This window comes from Lingula anatina, chromosome 1 (genome assembly GCF_051362555.1).
Source record: "Lingula anatina isolate TDL-2025a chromosome 1, LinAna3.0, whole genome shotgun sequence".
Lineage (NCBI taxonomy): Eukaryota > Metazoa > Brachiopoda > Lingulata > Lingulida > Lingulidae > Lingula > Lingula anatina.
Genome location: NC_141767.1, coordinates 4967328 through 4979414, shown reverse-complemented (window position 1 = coordinate 4979414; position 12087 = coordinate 4967328). Strand labels below are relative to the sequence as shown.

The 12087-nt window shown below is 38.1% G+C and overlaps 1 protein-coding gene and 1 long non-coding RNA gene across 3 annotated transcripts in view; one reads left to right on the top strand and one right to left on the bottom strand.

The window, feature by feature from the left end:
- The window catches only part of LOC106175662 (nucleolar protein 4), a 30379-nt gene extending 26228 nt beyond the window's left edge, over positions 1-4151 (bottom strand). The window contains exon 1 of one of the 2 annotated variants that reach the window (XM_013557765.2): positions 3212-4151. In XM_013557765.2, the coding sequence (XP_013413219.2) occupies positions 3212-3487 (276 nt within the window). In that variant the 5' untranslated portion in view covers positions 3488-4151. The remainder of the gene's footprint in view (positions 1-3211) is intronic. The other variant, XM_013557764.2, reaches the window with a different exon arrangement.
- A 5325-nt stretch (positions 4152-9476) lies between these two features.
- Positions 9477-12066, top strand: LOC106175661 (uncharacterized). Its single transcript, XR_001239702.2, has 4 exons — positions 9477-9642; positions 10552-10706; positions 11249-11403; positions 11753-12066. It is a non-coding gene; the product is annotated as an uncharacterized LOC106175661 (long non-coding RNA).
- The last annotated feature ends 21 nt before the right edge of the window (positions 12067-12087 follow it).

Genomic DNA, 12087 nt, shown 5'->3' with positions numbered 1-12087 from the left:
CTTCCGAAATGACATTTTCTTAAAAAAAAAAAAAAAAAAAAAAAAAAAAAAAAAAAAAAAAGATGGTTGCCCTAATATTTGGTTTATCTGGTTTAAAAACACTGTCTTTCGAAAATACGTTAAAAGATGTGACATATAATGCAAAATTATTTTGAAAAGTAGCTAACACTGTAAAACTTTTAACAATCTTTGTTCTTATTTTGACAGGCACACTGTCTAATTGAACTGATAACTATGTTGTTCAGTGGACATCATGTAACCACTAGGTAAACTGTAAAAATTGTGAACTGTGAAAATTTTGAAATAAATGTCGTTTAAGGTGGGCGATTTTGAACATTTTTATATCTTTTTCTATTAAACAGCAGACAGCTAATCGGAATAGTCTGGTGTTGACAATAACTTATTTATTTATGCATTCTTGACGCCACTGGACAAAAAAAAGTGAAATAAATGTGGTTATTTTAAACATATCTTTAAATATTTAATTTTAGTAAACATCAGGCATCGGTTAATGACATGTGCCTCGTGTAACACAGTTCAATGTTTCACTTCACTATGTCAGTTGTTCTACCTTTAATAATATAACTTAATTAAACATTTTCTCGTACACACACACACATATAAATGTACCTGAACATTTACAGTGCGACTAATTTTAACTTTTTGAGTTTCTCTACTTTTACTTCTAGTTATATACTTTTTAAGAAATTAATTCATCCATATCATATATCACATGTCTATATCAGCAAGTGTTGTTTTCACTTGGTCAAAGCAATGATAAGGTGCGTTCTGAACCACTGAGCTAAACCGTACAGCAAAGCAAGTAAGCGACAGACACCTAATCACTGGATATCCTACATAATGAGAAAGATTGTCATGATCCGAAGATTATTAGACAGTCATTTGCGATCTAGCGGGATGAAGCGTCTTACGGAACTCTATGTCGTCCAGAGAAATATGAACACGCGGATAAGCTTCTACCGCTGGGCTGGGTGGGTGGGAATGATTTTTACATATCTACATCTGTAAGAAGTTGTGACATTTTTAAAGACTTATTCAACTGACAGACTCCACTAATGTAAAACAACCCGGCAGACAGCAGGGTGACGCTGAACCTCAAACTGCATCATGCCCAATATCTCTAAATTGAATGTCGAGATGAAATCGTGGCCGACCATCCGGCTTGGGGAAGCCTTGCTTTGTGACGCCTGATCGGATTGTTTCCTTCAATCCCCACTGCCTCAGAGAAACCATTCGATTTAATCTAGCTTACACCCCGGTAGGCCAAGAACCATTGTCACAAATCCTTTTACAGACCGAGCGTGGTTTTGCTTGGTGGCCATATAATCATTAAAAACAGACAGCTAGAGCACATAGAAACGAATGGAAAACTGTTGCCAGAATTTGAGAGAAATGTTAACGGTGACTGCGATTTTGTATTATGTGATGTCGTGTTTTGTGGCACAAATAAATATTATTTCTTTGTTTGCCAACATTAATAAACAAAATATAAAGGAAGGAATCAGTCAGTCGGCACAAAACAATTAACGGCGAAGTCTTTGGTATATATTAAAAAAAGCTAAATTATTTTTATTTGGGGTTTTAAATTGTCCCGTATGTTAATGACGAGATTACTCCATAATCTTCTCCAATACCCACGGTTACTAGGAGACTGAGACACAAGAGACTACAGGATGGGATTACATTTTCAGAATAACATGAAATGTACACTGAAAAAAACACCCTATTACTATAAAGTCCACCTTTGATTGTCAGGGTCGTTTATCGCCTGCATGTTTGGAGAGAAGCCATGGAGGTTTTTCTAGGGAAATAATTTAATTCTGCTCAATGCGTGTACAAGTCTTATAGACCCTTCTCCCCAGCCCCCAAAAAAGTTCCTTTCATGCCGGTTATGATGACGCGTTGTTTTTACGATACACTTTTCTATTCTATTTGTTTTGTTTTTTTTTTTTTTTTTGTTTTTTTACAAAAACTATTACATACGCAAAAATGTTTTACTTATTTATTTATATATTTTGAGGTGGTATATTTAAAAACCTCCCTAGATAATGTCATAGATTATTCCCTATTGCTTTCTACGCATTCAAACCCCCATGACTGAACCGAGATACATAACATGAAATATGAAAGAAAATGTCATCAATTTATTAGCGTCTCAAACAAACGACAAGGTATATGGATCTCATTAATTTTGCTTATGATAGGGGCATGAAAAGACGAGTGATTCAGAGGGCTTTAGGATTCAATCATGGGATGCTTTATATCATGGGGAGGGGGGTGAAAGCATGCGCAGCTCAGAGCTCTATATGATGTTGATTTGCCTTGTCGGATGAACAAACGTTGGCAGTGTATGCGGTCTATTATCCTGAAATGGGACTCTCGGAAACCCGCCAGGTCTCTGGAATCGATGAAGGCTGGCCGTCTTTGGTAAAACTCAATAACGCCGCACACTGTGTCAATGCATCAACCCCAGATCATTCTTTCGTCTAAATTCCAATTTCCCCTTGTCTAAAACAAAGGTCTTGTTTTTTCTCCTCTGTCCAGACCGCTGTGCGTTCCCTTCTTTCTTAAAAATAGATCTCGCGCCCTAAACCACTCAATTTCAATTTGCCCAACCGGCTGGCATTTGATAACTCTATTATTACAGCACTAAGTACAGAAAAAGAGAGAAAGAGATGAGTCTGTTGCAATGTCCCCGGATCTAACTCATCTCGCAGCAAGGCTCAGGTGCGTTGAAACTGAGACGCTTGTTTGGTTTCTTCCAATAAGCCGGGTAAATGCGCCGGCTAGAATTGTTGGCATAGATGCGCCTTTCTCTTCGAAGTTTTTTCTTTCTAGCGTGAGGGAATATTTATCCTGCCAACCGTATATCCATCACGACACAGCCCTTTACAAGCCACACCTGGGATCGGTTTGTCAGACCAACTCGTGCAAAACACCTAGGAGCGCCATTGTGTGCAGGACAAATATATTACCCGTCCCTTTTTGTATAATTGGATTTTATTTTCAGAGCAAAGGAGGAAGGTGAAATATGTGTGAAAAAACACCCTGTTCAACCAGTTGGGTTGAGAGGTGAAATGTCGGTTTAAAAACGTGGCGAAATATTCGTCAAAAGTCAATAATACTTGAGGCTTACACAATAAAACGCAACATTTAAATACAATTTTCATTTGTGACCAAATATTCTTACCACATTTTTGGTTGGAACGTGGAGCACCCTATCCTCTTCATCCTCTGCGCCCTCTTCCCGGGAGCCCAGCTGAAATCCTTTCGCCTTTACCCAAAAACGGAATTTAGAGTTTTCAGAGCTTGGCTGCTCTTCTCCCGTTAAGATTCTGACAATTCTTTCATACTTTTTTCTGGTGACTGTCTTAGTTTTCCCTGAATCCCCGTAATTCTGTGAGGCCCACCTCTGAAACATCTTCATCATTTCAGCTTTGTTTTCCAGGTGATCGCCCATGGCCATGTAGACGAGTAGAGCTCTCCGCTACGGCGCGGGGACTGGGCTCTCCTGGCGCTCGCTCAGTAATCAAAGTAATCTTCTGCTGTTGTTGCTGCGCTCTAGTTCAATAGCGATAAATGGATTCCTGCCTAAAGCTGCTGCTAAGCCTGCCACCTGACATGCACTAGAATCCCAGGACGTCACGGAGATCACGCAAAGCTCGAGCTGAGTTGCATGTGTGGGTTTCACATTCGACTTACAGCGTTTATGAGCTGCGTCTCTCCGTTTCTTTTTTTTAATTTTCGCTTGGTTTTCGCACTGGACAATTGTCCACTAGATAAAAATCAAGGTGTCTGTCGCAGAGAGTGCTTGAAACTAATCGCTGCGGACTAATATACGTGGATATAAGTCTTCTCGAAAATTACCTCAATCCGTTTTCTGTGGTGTAGTTGACAAAGCTTCCATCGCGCGGACGTTGTAATTAGCGAGTAACAATACCCACCTAGAATCGTGATAACTATATAAAGTCGGACAAATGTTGATAACTGGATCGACCAATCACAGCTGCCGTAGACAGATGTCCCATTTCGGAATCCCTCCTTTCTTGGTCCTTAACTGGACACTATTGACCAATCGATCGACTCCCAAGATTAAATATTTTATGGAGGGGTGCATGGAGCTTAGCTTCGTCTAAAAGGACCGTAATTCAGGTAGGCTGCGCGTGCCACTCGCGTGCGATTCCCTGCTGCGACTGACTAAGGCCTCCATTCAATATGAACACAAGAGTGCGGAGCGACATTATACTATGCGGGTTAGATTAGAAAGAGATTCTCATTTCCATTTTCATGGGAAATCGACCTCGCCCGGTCGGCCATGCAAGCCCAGCTTGCTTCCATTCACTCCCCGAGATTCACGGAAATCTACTTAGCTAACAGATATCTGCGCTGTACCTTAGATGTGTCTATATTGTATTCAGAGTCATATTTCAACTTGGACGACTCAAATTACGTGCAAATGAAGGCAACAAGAGCACATTATATTCACCTGCGGGTGAAGAGTCAAACACTCGTTAAAATAACGTATTTTCTAATAGCGCTCGGAAATCGTGTTTTGAGATATATGATTAATCTTTCTCTTATCGATATGGGTATCTTTTCGTGTCATCTGTCCCAAATTACGAGACCGTGATTCGCAAATATGATTCGTAAACATATCAAAATAGCAAAGAACGATAGGGAATCGCTATCAATAGGACCAAGTTGATTTATTCAATTCCAGGGCCCTGCAAACATATTGCTAATATTTTGATACGCCGCTAGTCCTAAGCGGCAGTTAAATATTCGTTCATGAAGGACGGTGGCAGGGCACAGTGCATTATCGATTTTCTCGGGAAACTAATGAGTTGTGTTTGACATCTAACACACACATTATTACTGGCACGGTAGCGGCTGTGGCCCGAACAGGAATTAATTTTGAAAAGCGTCTTGATGAGGATAGAGGACAATGGGCGCTTCGTGTGGAAGTTGCCCAGGTGATTATTGGCAAGAGCTCGAAAATGACACTCGTGCAGCGGAAGCACCTGACCAATACTTAAGCCATCCACTCCAACAGTCCCATGCGAACAATACTGCACGGGGAGTCCTGTTGATTTATCAGAAATAGTGTTAACACGCGGAAAACGGAAAAGTATGATTAGAAATTGCATCTTTTTTTCTCAGAAGTCCTTGAAGAAAGCATACCTAATAAATGACGCAGGCTTACTGAATTGTCAACACGTTTGTGAAAAATACTGGGTAATTTGATATCTTTTTGACATTTATCGAAGATGTTGTAGACCCGCCTTGTTTTATGTCATCCACCGTTTAAACAGATTAATTTTTAGAATAAATTGTGTATGTGTGTGTGTGTGTGTGTAGTATAGGCCTATGTAGTGTGCATATTTATATTCTGCAAATGATTAGTCCGCGTGAGATTTTTTTAACATCTCTCCACGATCTGCGATCCAAGGACCCACTCACTTACAGGAAGTGCGTGCAAAGCAACCCGCTGCAGTGTCGGGGTAATTGTTGGAGCTTACGTGAAAATTTAGATTAGGGAAACATTTACCTAGCTTTTAGTTGGCACTAATATCTCATTAAGGTGCAGAGAAGTTCTCACGTGTTTCTTCTTGCAAACGCGGGCAGGGATTTGCTTTAATTATCAGGTACCCTAAAATCGTCTATTCCTTTATTTATCATCTAACGGCGGAAAGGTAAACACAATGCCGATCTCACCTCTCACATTTGTGAAGCCGTTTTGTTGTCTTCAGAAAAAAGTAGTTAGGTGGTATATTATTTAAAAAATTGTATTAAACGGCGATCTGGTGTAACGTCTTTTTTCATCTACTTTCACCAACTTATTTCATCTTCAGTGTCGTCACGTTACACAATAGAAAATTAAGAACTGTAAAAGAAGAATAATTAAAAGCAAATATTTAAAGTGGAGTAATGGCGCAAAACTGCATCGAAATTTAGATTTTAATATCTACAAAAATAAAATAAAATGAAATTTAACTTTATATACAAACAGCTGTTATTGCCTTTGGCAGAAAGATTTGACTCAACCCCTCTTGGTAATTACTTTTGAGGCATTAAAAAATGCGTCAGGGAGTATCATTTGTATTCTTTAAGAAAAGTAATAAATTGGTCTTTTTGCATGGTGCCGGGGCTATATTTTCCCAACCCTCCAAAATATAGTCCCCTTATTCTCCACTCTGACCACTATACACACATTCTCGGGTAGACAGAATCCAATGTGAGAAACCTCTGGATTAGTAATTAGGGGATCATGAATCTAATCACCAGTCTTTATAAATGAAGATATCTTATACTTTGCGACTTTTGATAACACCTAATTTTTATTCAAAATGTAATAATCATCACGATTGAAGCTGTGGAAGTCCGGATACATTTCAGGACACATTTTTTGTCTTTCATCACCGAATCCTTTTTTGTGCCAATTTCTTTCGTCTAAGTAGAATGTTTCAAGTAGCCTGAAGGGAATTTCATGTTTAGTTGAAAACCAAAGTATTTTTGTGTCACACAGAACCTCCAAAAACCTTTTTTCTTCGGGTGTCTTTTTTCATATTTGTATAAATGACACAAGGTTGATAAATCATGGTAAGAAACGTAATGGTAAAAGCAGACATGAGCCTAGGTTAAAAAAAAACTCTGAACATTTATCATGGGACCCAACACCTAACCGGCCGGGGGTCCGGGGACCGCCATAGAATTGAATTAAAAAAACGTGAAATTCCGCGTTTTCACTGAAAAAAAAACTCATGTCTGTAAAGGTCACGTGAAAATGCTTTAAGGGACCATTCCCACAGATATTTGGATCGATCTATCTCCCTTGGGAGTCTCACTAAATTGCGATCAACTTAACCGGCTTAAATGTCTGTCACACCTAGTAAAGCTGTTAGGGGGTAATTATCTTAACCCTAGCTGATTCGGTAGGCGTGACAAATATTTTAGCCGGTTAAGTTGATCGCAATTTAGTGAGACTCCCCAGGGAGTTAACTTAGACCGATCCAGATGGATCGATCTAGGCATGGGAACCCAGTCTAATTTAGTATTTACTAAAATGTGCTCCTTTTTGAGGAGGTGTGTGCAAATGGGCACCAAATATGAAGATTTACGTTACAAGCCCTATTTTTCTGGTTGAACATCATGAAAATTCGTTTGTTTTCGACAAGTCTGTTCATTATATTTTATTTTTCGCGCCAAAATTTCGCAATTGGTCTCATAAGACTTTTAAAGAAGGCGGGTTATGAAGACACTGAGCCATGGAACAAGGAGACACTGTCAAAGTTCCGTCAATTAAAGAAATACAGAACTCGGGCGGAACACGGATCTGAATTCTTCGTCTCCTATTTTCATTCCGACCCGAAAGTAAAACAAGAGATTACAAACGATGTCTGGCAGTTCAAGATAGTTATAATATTGTACTTGAATTACGAAAAATATGCCTCTAAAAGTTGTGGGCCTTTATACCTAGACCTTAAAGTAAGACCTACACTAATTATACAAAACCAAACTAAATCTAGAGTTTGCGGGCCCCTATACGAAGTCCGGTCTTCCGGATCCATTAAGACAAACGTCTTTTTTTTTATAAAATGAATTTCGATTAGATTTATAACTTCATACTCTTCTGGATTTTTTTTCTTATAACTCTTGGCTTAATATATATGCTTAGATACAGCAGTTATGACATTCACTTAAAAGCGCATTAAAATTTAAAATCTGAACTGATATCCAAACATAACTTACACAATAACGTAACACAACATGTTTACATCGAAGTTGCAGAACATGGCAAAAGGGTCAAAAGCTACACGTAGGCTACTACTTTACACTACAAAGCTATCAATTTGTCATCTTCACCTTTAAAGATCAAAATCAACGTCAAGTTTGAATTTTCAAGGTATCGAAATAGACTTATACTAAAATAATATCCTTAAAGACTTGAAAGAAAAAAAAGAAAAAAATACACGCAGAGAGAGAGAGAGAGAGAGAGAGAGAGAGAGAGAGAGAGAGAGAGAGAGAGAGAGAGAGAGAAAGATAGAAAATGATAGACAATAAAGACCTATTTTACGGTCATTAGTGGACTGACATATCTAATATTTCTTTCTATATCTGGGTCAATACTTTTGCACTGTTTAAAGATTACGACCAATCTGCGAGGATCCGAGTCACTTCAGGGCCAATATCAAATGAGTGAATCCCACCGTGTGGCTTATTAATTAAAGGTGGTGGAATACACTAGTACACAGTCTACGCTTGATTAGTATGCTAATGGTAAAGTGGAGAAAACTCAAAATACATTTGACAAACAGAGTAGTACCCAGTCCAGTATGCCTACTGGCACCGAAAGACGAGCATGTCTGCCCGTGCTTTAAAGTTGATTTTGGATTACGTTATCCTCCACCAGCCTGACCAGGGGGTTCTCTGTGGAACCATTCCCTGACCCTATCGTACTAAATGTGGATCGGTCTATCTCCGAGGGGTTTCTCACTAAATTGCAATCAACTTAAGCGGCTTAATTAGATGCCTGTCACGCCTACTGAAGCTGCTAGGGGGTACTTAATTATCGTTTAGCAGCTTCAGTATAGTAGGCGTGCCAGACATCTAAGCCGCTTAAGCTGAAAGCAATTTAGCGAGAAACCCCTCGGAGATGGCTCGATCCTGTTAAATTGATTTAGGTATGGGAACCAAGGCTATCTGTTGCAAAATTGGACGAAACCCAGCAGTAATCTCCTCTGCTGCTTTGCAAGAGCGTTTAGACGACTTAATAAAGAGGTCTGTCAACCAAATTTATAACAGTTAAAGAAGACCTCTGTAAGACAGTAGGCCTAAATACATGTAGGCCATGTATGTTGCCCAGGTTGTGTAAAAATAATAATAGTAGTAATGATGATAATTGCTATAGGGCTAATGTGGTAATTATAATTGTAACAATAATTACCCAGAACTTTTCGACCATCATTCTGCCAAATTTCAAATAGTAAAATCGGGGGCGTCTCGATAGTCCGAAGGTTCATTGGTCCGAAGGTTCATTGGTCCGAAAAGTGGTAACATTTTTATCGATTTTTTAATCAAGGGTTCATTGGTCCGAAGGTTTTATAGTGAACATTCGGACCAATGAACCTTCGGACTATTGAACCTTCGGACTATCGCTACGGCCCCGTAAAATCAGTTTATAACTTTTATATGCTTTAAGACGCCCATCACAGTCTGTGTCAAATGTTGTCCTACTTGTACCGGTGTGCAAGGAGGTTGGAGAGACCGGCGTGACGAAACTGAGGATCCGTGGAACAGATCCACCCTCCATATAATTATATAATTAAATAATAGTATAATAGTATAATTATATTAACTGCTCGAAGAGTCCTGCCTCTAACAGTTAAGCCGATTGCACTTAGCCAGAGCCCTCACAGACCTGAGAGTTGGACCGACTCAAGTAACGTTAACGTTAGTCGTGGATACTACAGTTTCTTATGTCGAGGCACGACTTTTTCCTCCTAACATTATCACATTCGTAAGACATCGGATTGTGCTTGTCTTGGGTAAACGTGCCTCCGAGTGCAGTCTGGGATACCAAAACACTGTCGCCATTTTCAGAGGTTGGAGTCAAGGACAAACGTAAGCGTGTCCTTTAGTTTTGAATTCATCATTTTTGGATGGATTAAATATAACCTTAAGTGATTATCATGTAGTATTTTTAAGTGAAATCACTGATGGTGATGGTAATTGCTGTCTTACATCTTACTTTTTCTAAATAGTACTCGCTAAACACTCGTAAAAAGCTAGGTACGCTACTATATTGACCACAAGAAAGTTTTTTTTACGTTTTGCGCACTCTTTAATCACTTTAATGAAATAACATGGCATATAATGCTATAAAAAGTACGTCATCCATATATGATAGTCTCAATAGATGTATGTAGTGTGGTCCACACGTCGCCCTTGCTTCAGTTTTCGGCTTAACATGCTCACGTACAGTAGGTAAGGCCTTAGCGTTTTGTGTTCAAAGTCTCTCCGCTGTGAATATCCACATCCTGGGGTAACTGTCTGTCCCCCGTTGCACTTTGAACTATATCATTCACATTTCAAGTAATTTGGGATCAGTTCACGAGTCGGTTTGATAAAGTTTTACTCTTTTAATCCCAGTTATGCAGTAGTGTTATATATATCCAAATGTACACACAAGTTTTACCTCCTGAAAGGTATTTTTATCTAGAATCTTATTCTGTTGGAATCTTGAAATTATCTCTAAAATTAAAGGAAATATCACAGTGTTTAAATAGTCAGATTAGGTCAAATGTGTTCTAACATTTTAGCCAGAAAGCTGTGACCACTGATCATGAGCAGCAGTGGTCCATCCTGCAGTGCAGCATAGATGTGATTACAGTGGGAGTCTTCTCCTGATGTTTTCAGTCTTATGGATGTTTAATTGTTTAAAGCATTTTTGATAAGGAGCATTAGTGAAAATAATGAAGTTCTCTTTCAGAAATTTCACGATGTAAACACACATTCTCATTGTCATTTCAGACTAAAAACGAAATGTCGAGAAGATTTTTCGCAACAACCTCAGACTTTTTCAAGAGAGGGATGGCTTTTTCAGTATTTGTTCTCTCCCCAGTCACCTCTTACTGGTATTACCATTGGGGTGTAAAACCTTTCTATGATGAAGTGAGCCAATTCAGGTAAATCATGAATTATTTTATATTAATAAAAGTGTTAGTTCATGTACAGTCTAATATATTCCATGGAATTTTTTAATTTGTGTAAATGTTCTATATGTAATGTATGATACATAATGAGAGGTTATTTGACTGTGGCAGTACCAGTATACTCTTGATTCAGTTTTGGGAGTGTTTTTCGTTAAAATGCGAGTACTTTCTGTCAGTATTTTTCTCAAATGATACACTGCCACCTTTTCTAGATATCTGCCTTGAACACCTTGCTGACACTCAGAGGTGATCTGGCATATATTGATCTGGTAACAGTGTATTATGTCACACAGTGGCTTCATGAGGCTGTCTTCAAAGTAGTCATGACTATGAATATGTAATGAAGTGTTTGACTGATAGAAAGATGTACTGCTAGGCTTCTGTTTGTGGAACATGTATGAGAATCTTAAGAATGATTTTTCAGAAGCAAGAATGGATAATTCCAATATTGAGCATTGAATTGAGGAAATATTATAGTGAGCTGATATATGACATCTTGTTCTTTGTAATATTAGGGGCATCCCACAAACAGTACTAGAGGCTCGAATTGCTACAATGGGAGGCTACAAGACTATTCTGCCTGATGGAACAGTTAATCCAGCGATAGTAGAAAAACGTGAATATTTTGGAAACGAGGAAGATGAGGATGAGGACGAAGATGAAGATTGATGTAATTGAAATTTTTGTGTTGGGGTGAAACTAAATTTTTTTCATAAAGTTTCCACATTCATTTCATGTTTGTAAAAGGCATGATTTTCTATTAAGAAAACTGTTTAAACAAACATGATGCATAAGTCAAAGATAAATTGGTCCTAATGTGTATTGATTTGGATAATATGAAAATATTCTTATTGCATAGTTTAGTAGGGGTTAGAGCTATATAAAGAGATAAATATTTAAAAAAATAATAATATTATTATTATTATATAAATAGAAGTAAAATAAAAGTCACCTATATTGACCAACATTTTTCACAGGTTTTCAGAATATGTTTTATGTATAATTTTTACTCATTACAGAAAAGAAGATGGCCTAGAAGTTACAAATTTACCCAACAGACTTGATGTAGCCAGTGTTTTTTGTTTTGTTTTTAATACTTGTAAATTCACTTAACAGGTGAAAATTCACAGCACTATTTAAACATAAAATTGGATTCACTACATGTTGCAGATCAAACCAAATGGCAGAAGCTACTCACTAGCTGACAAGAAAGAATTGGAATTTGTTTGGTGACATAGATATGTTCCGAAGTGATTCACAATGTTTTTGCATTGGGAGGTCTACCTAACACGTGTTAAGTAAAAAATGTAATAAAAATAACATGTTGAACAAACTGCTTGTTGGTTGTAATTAT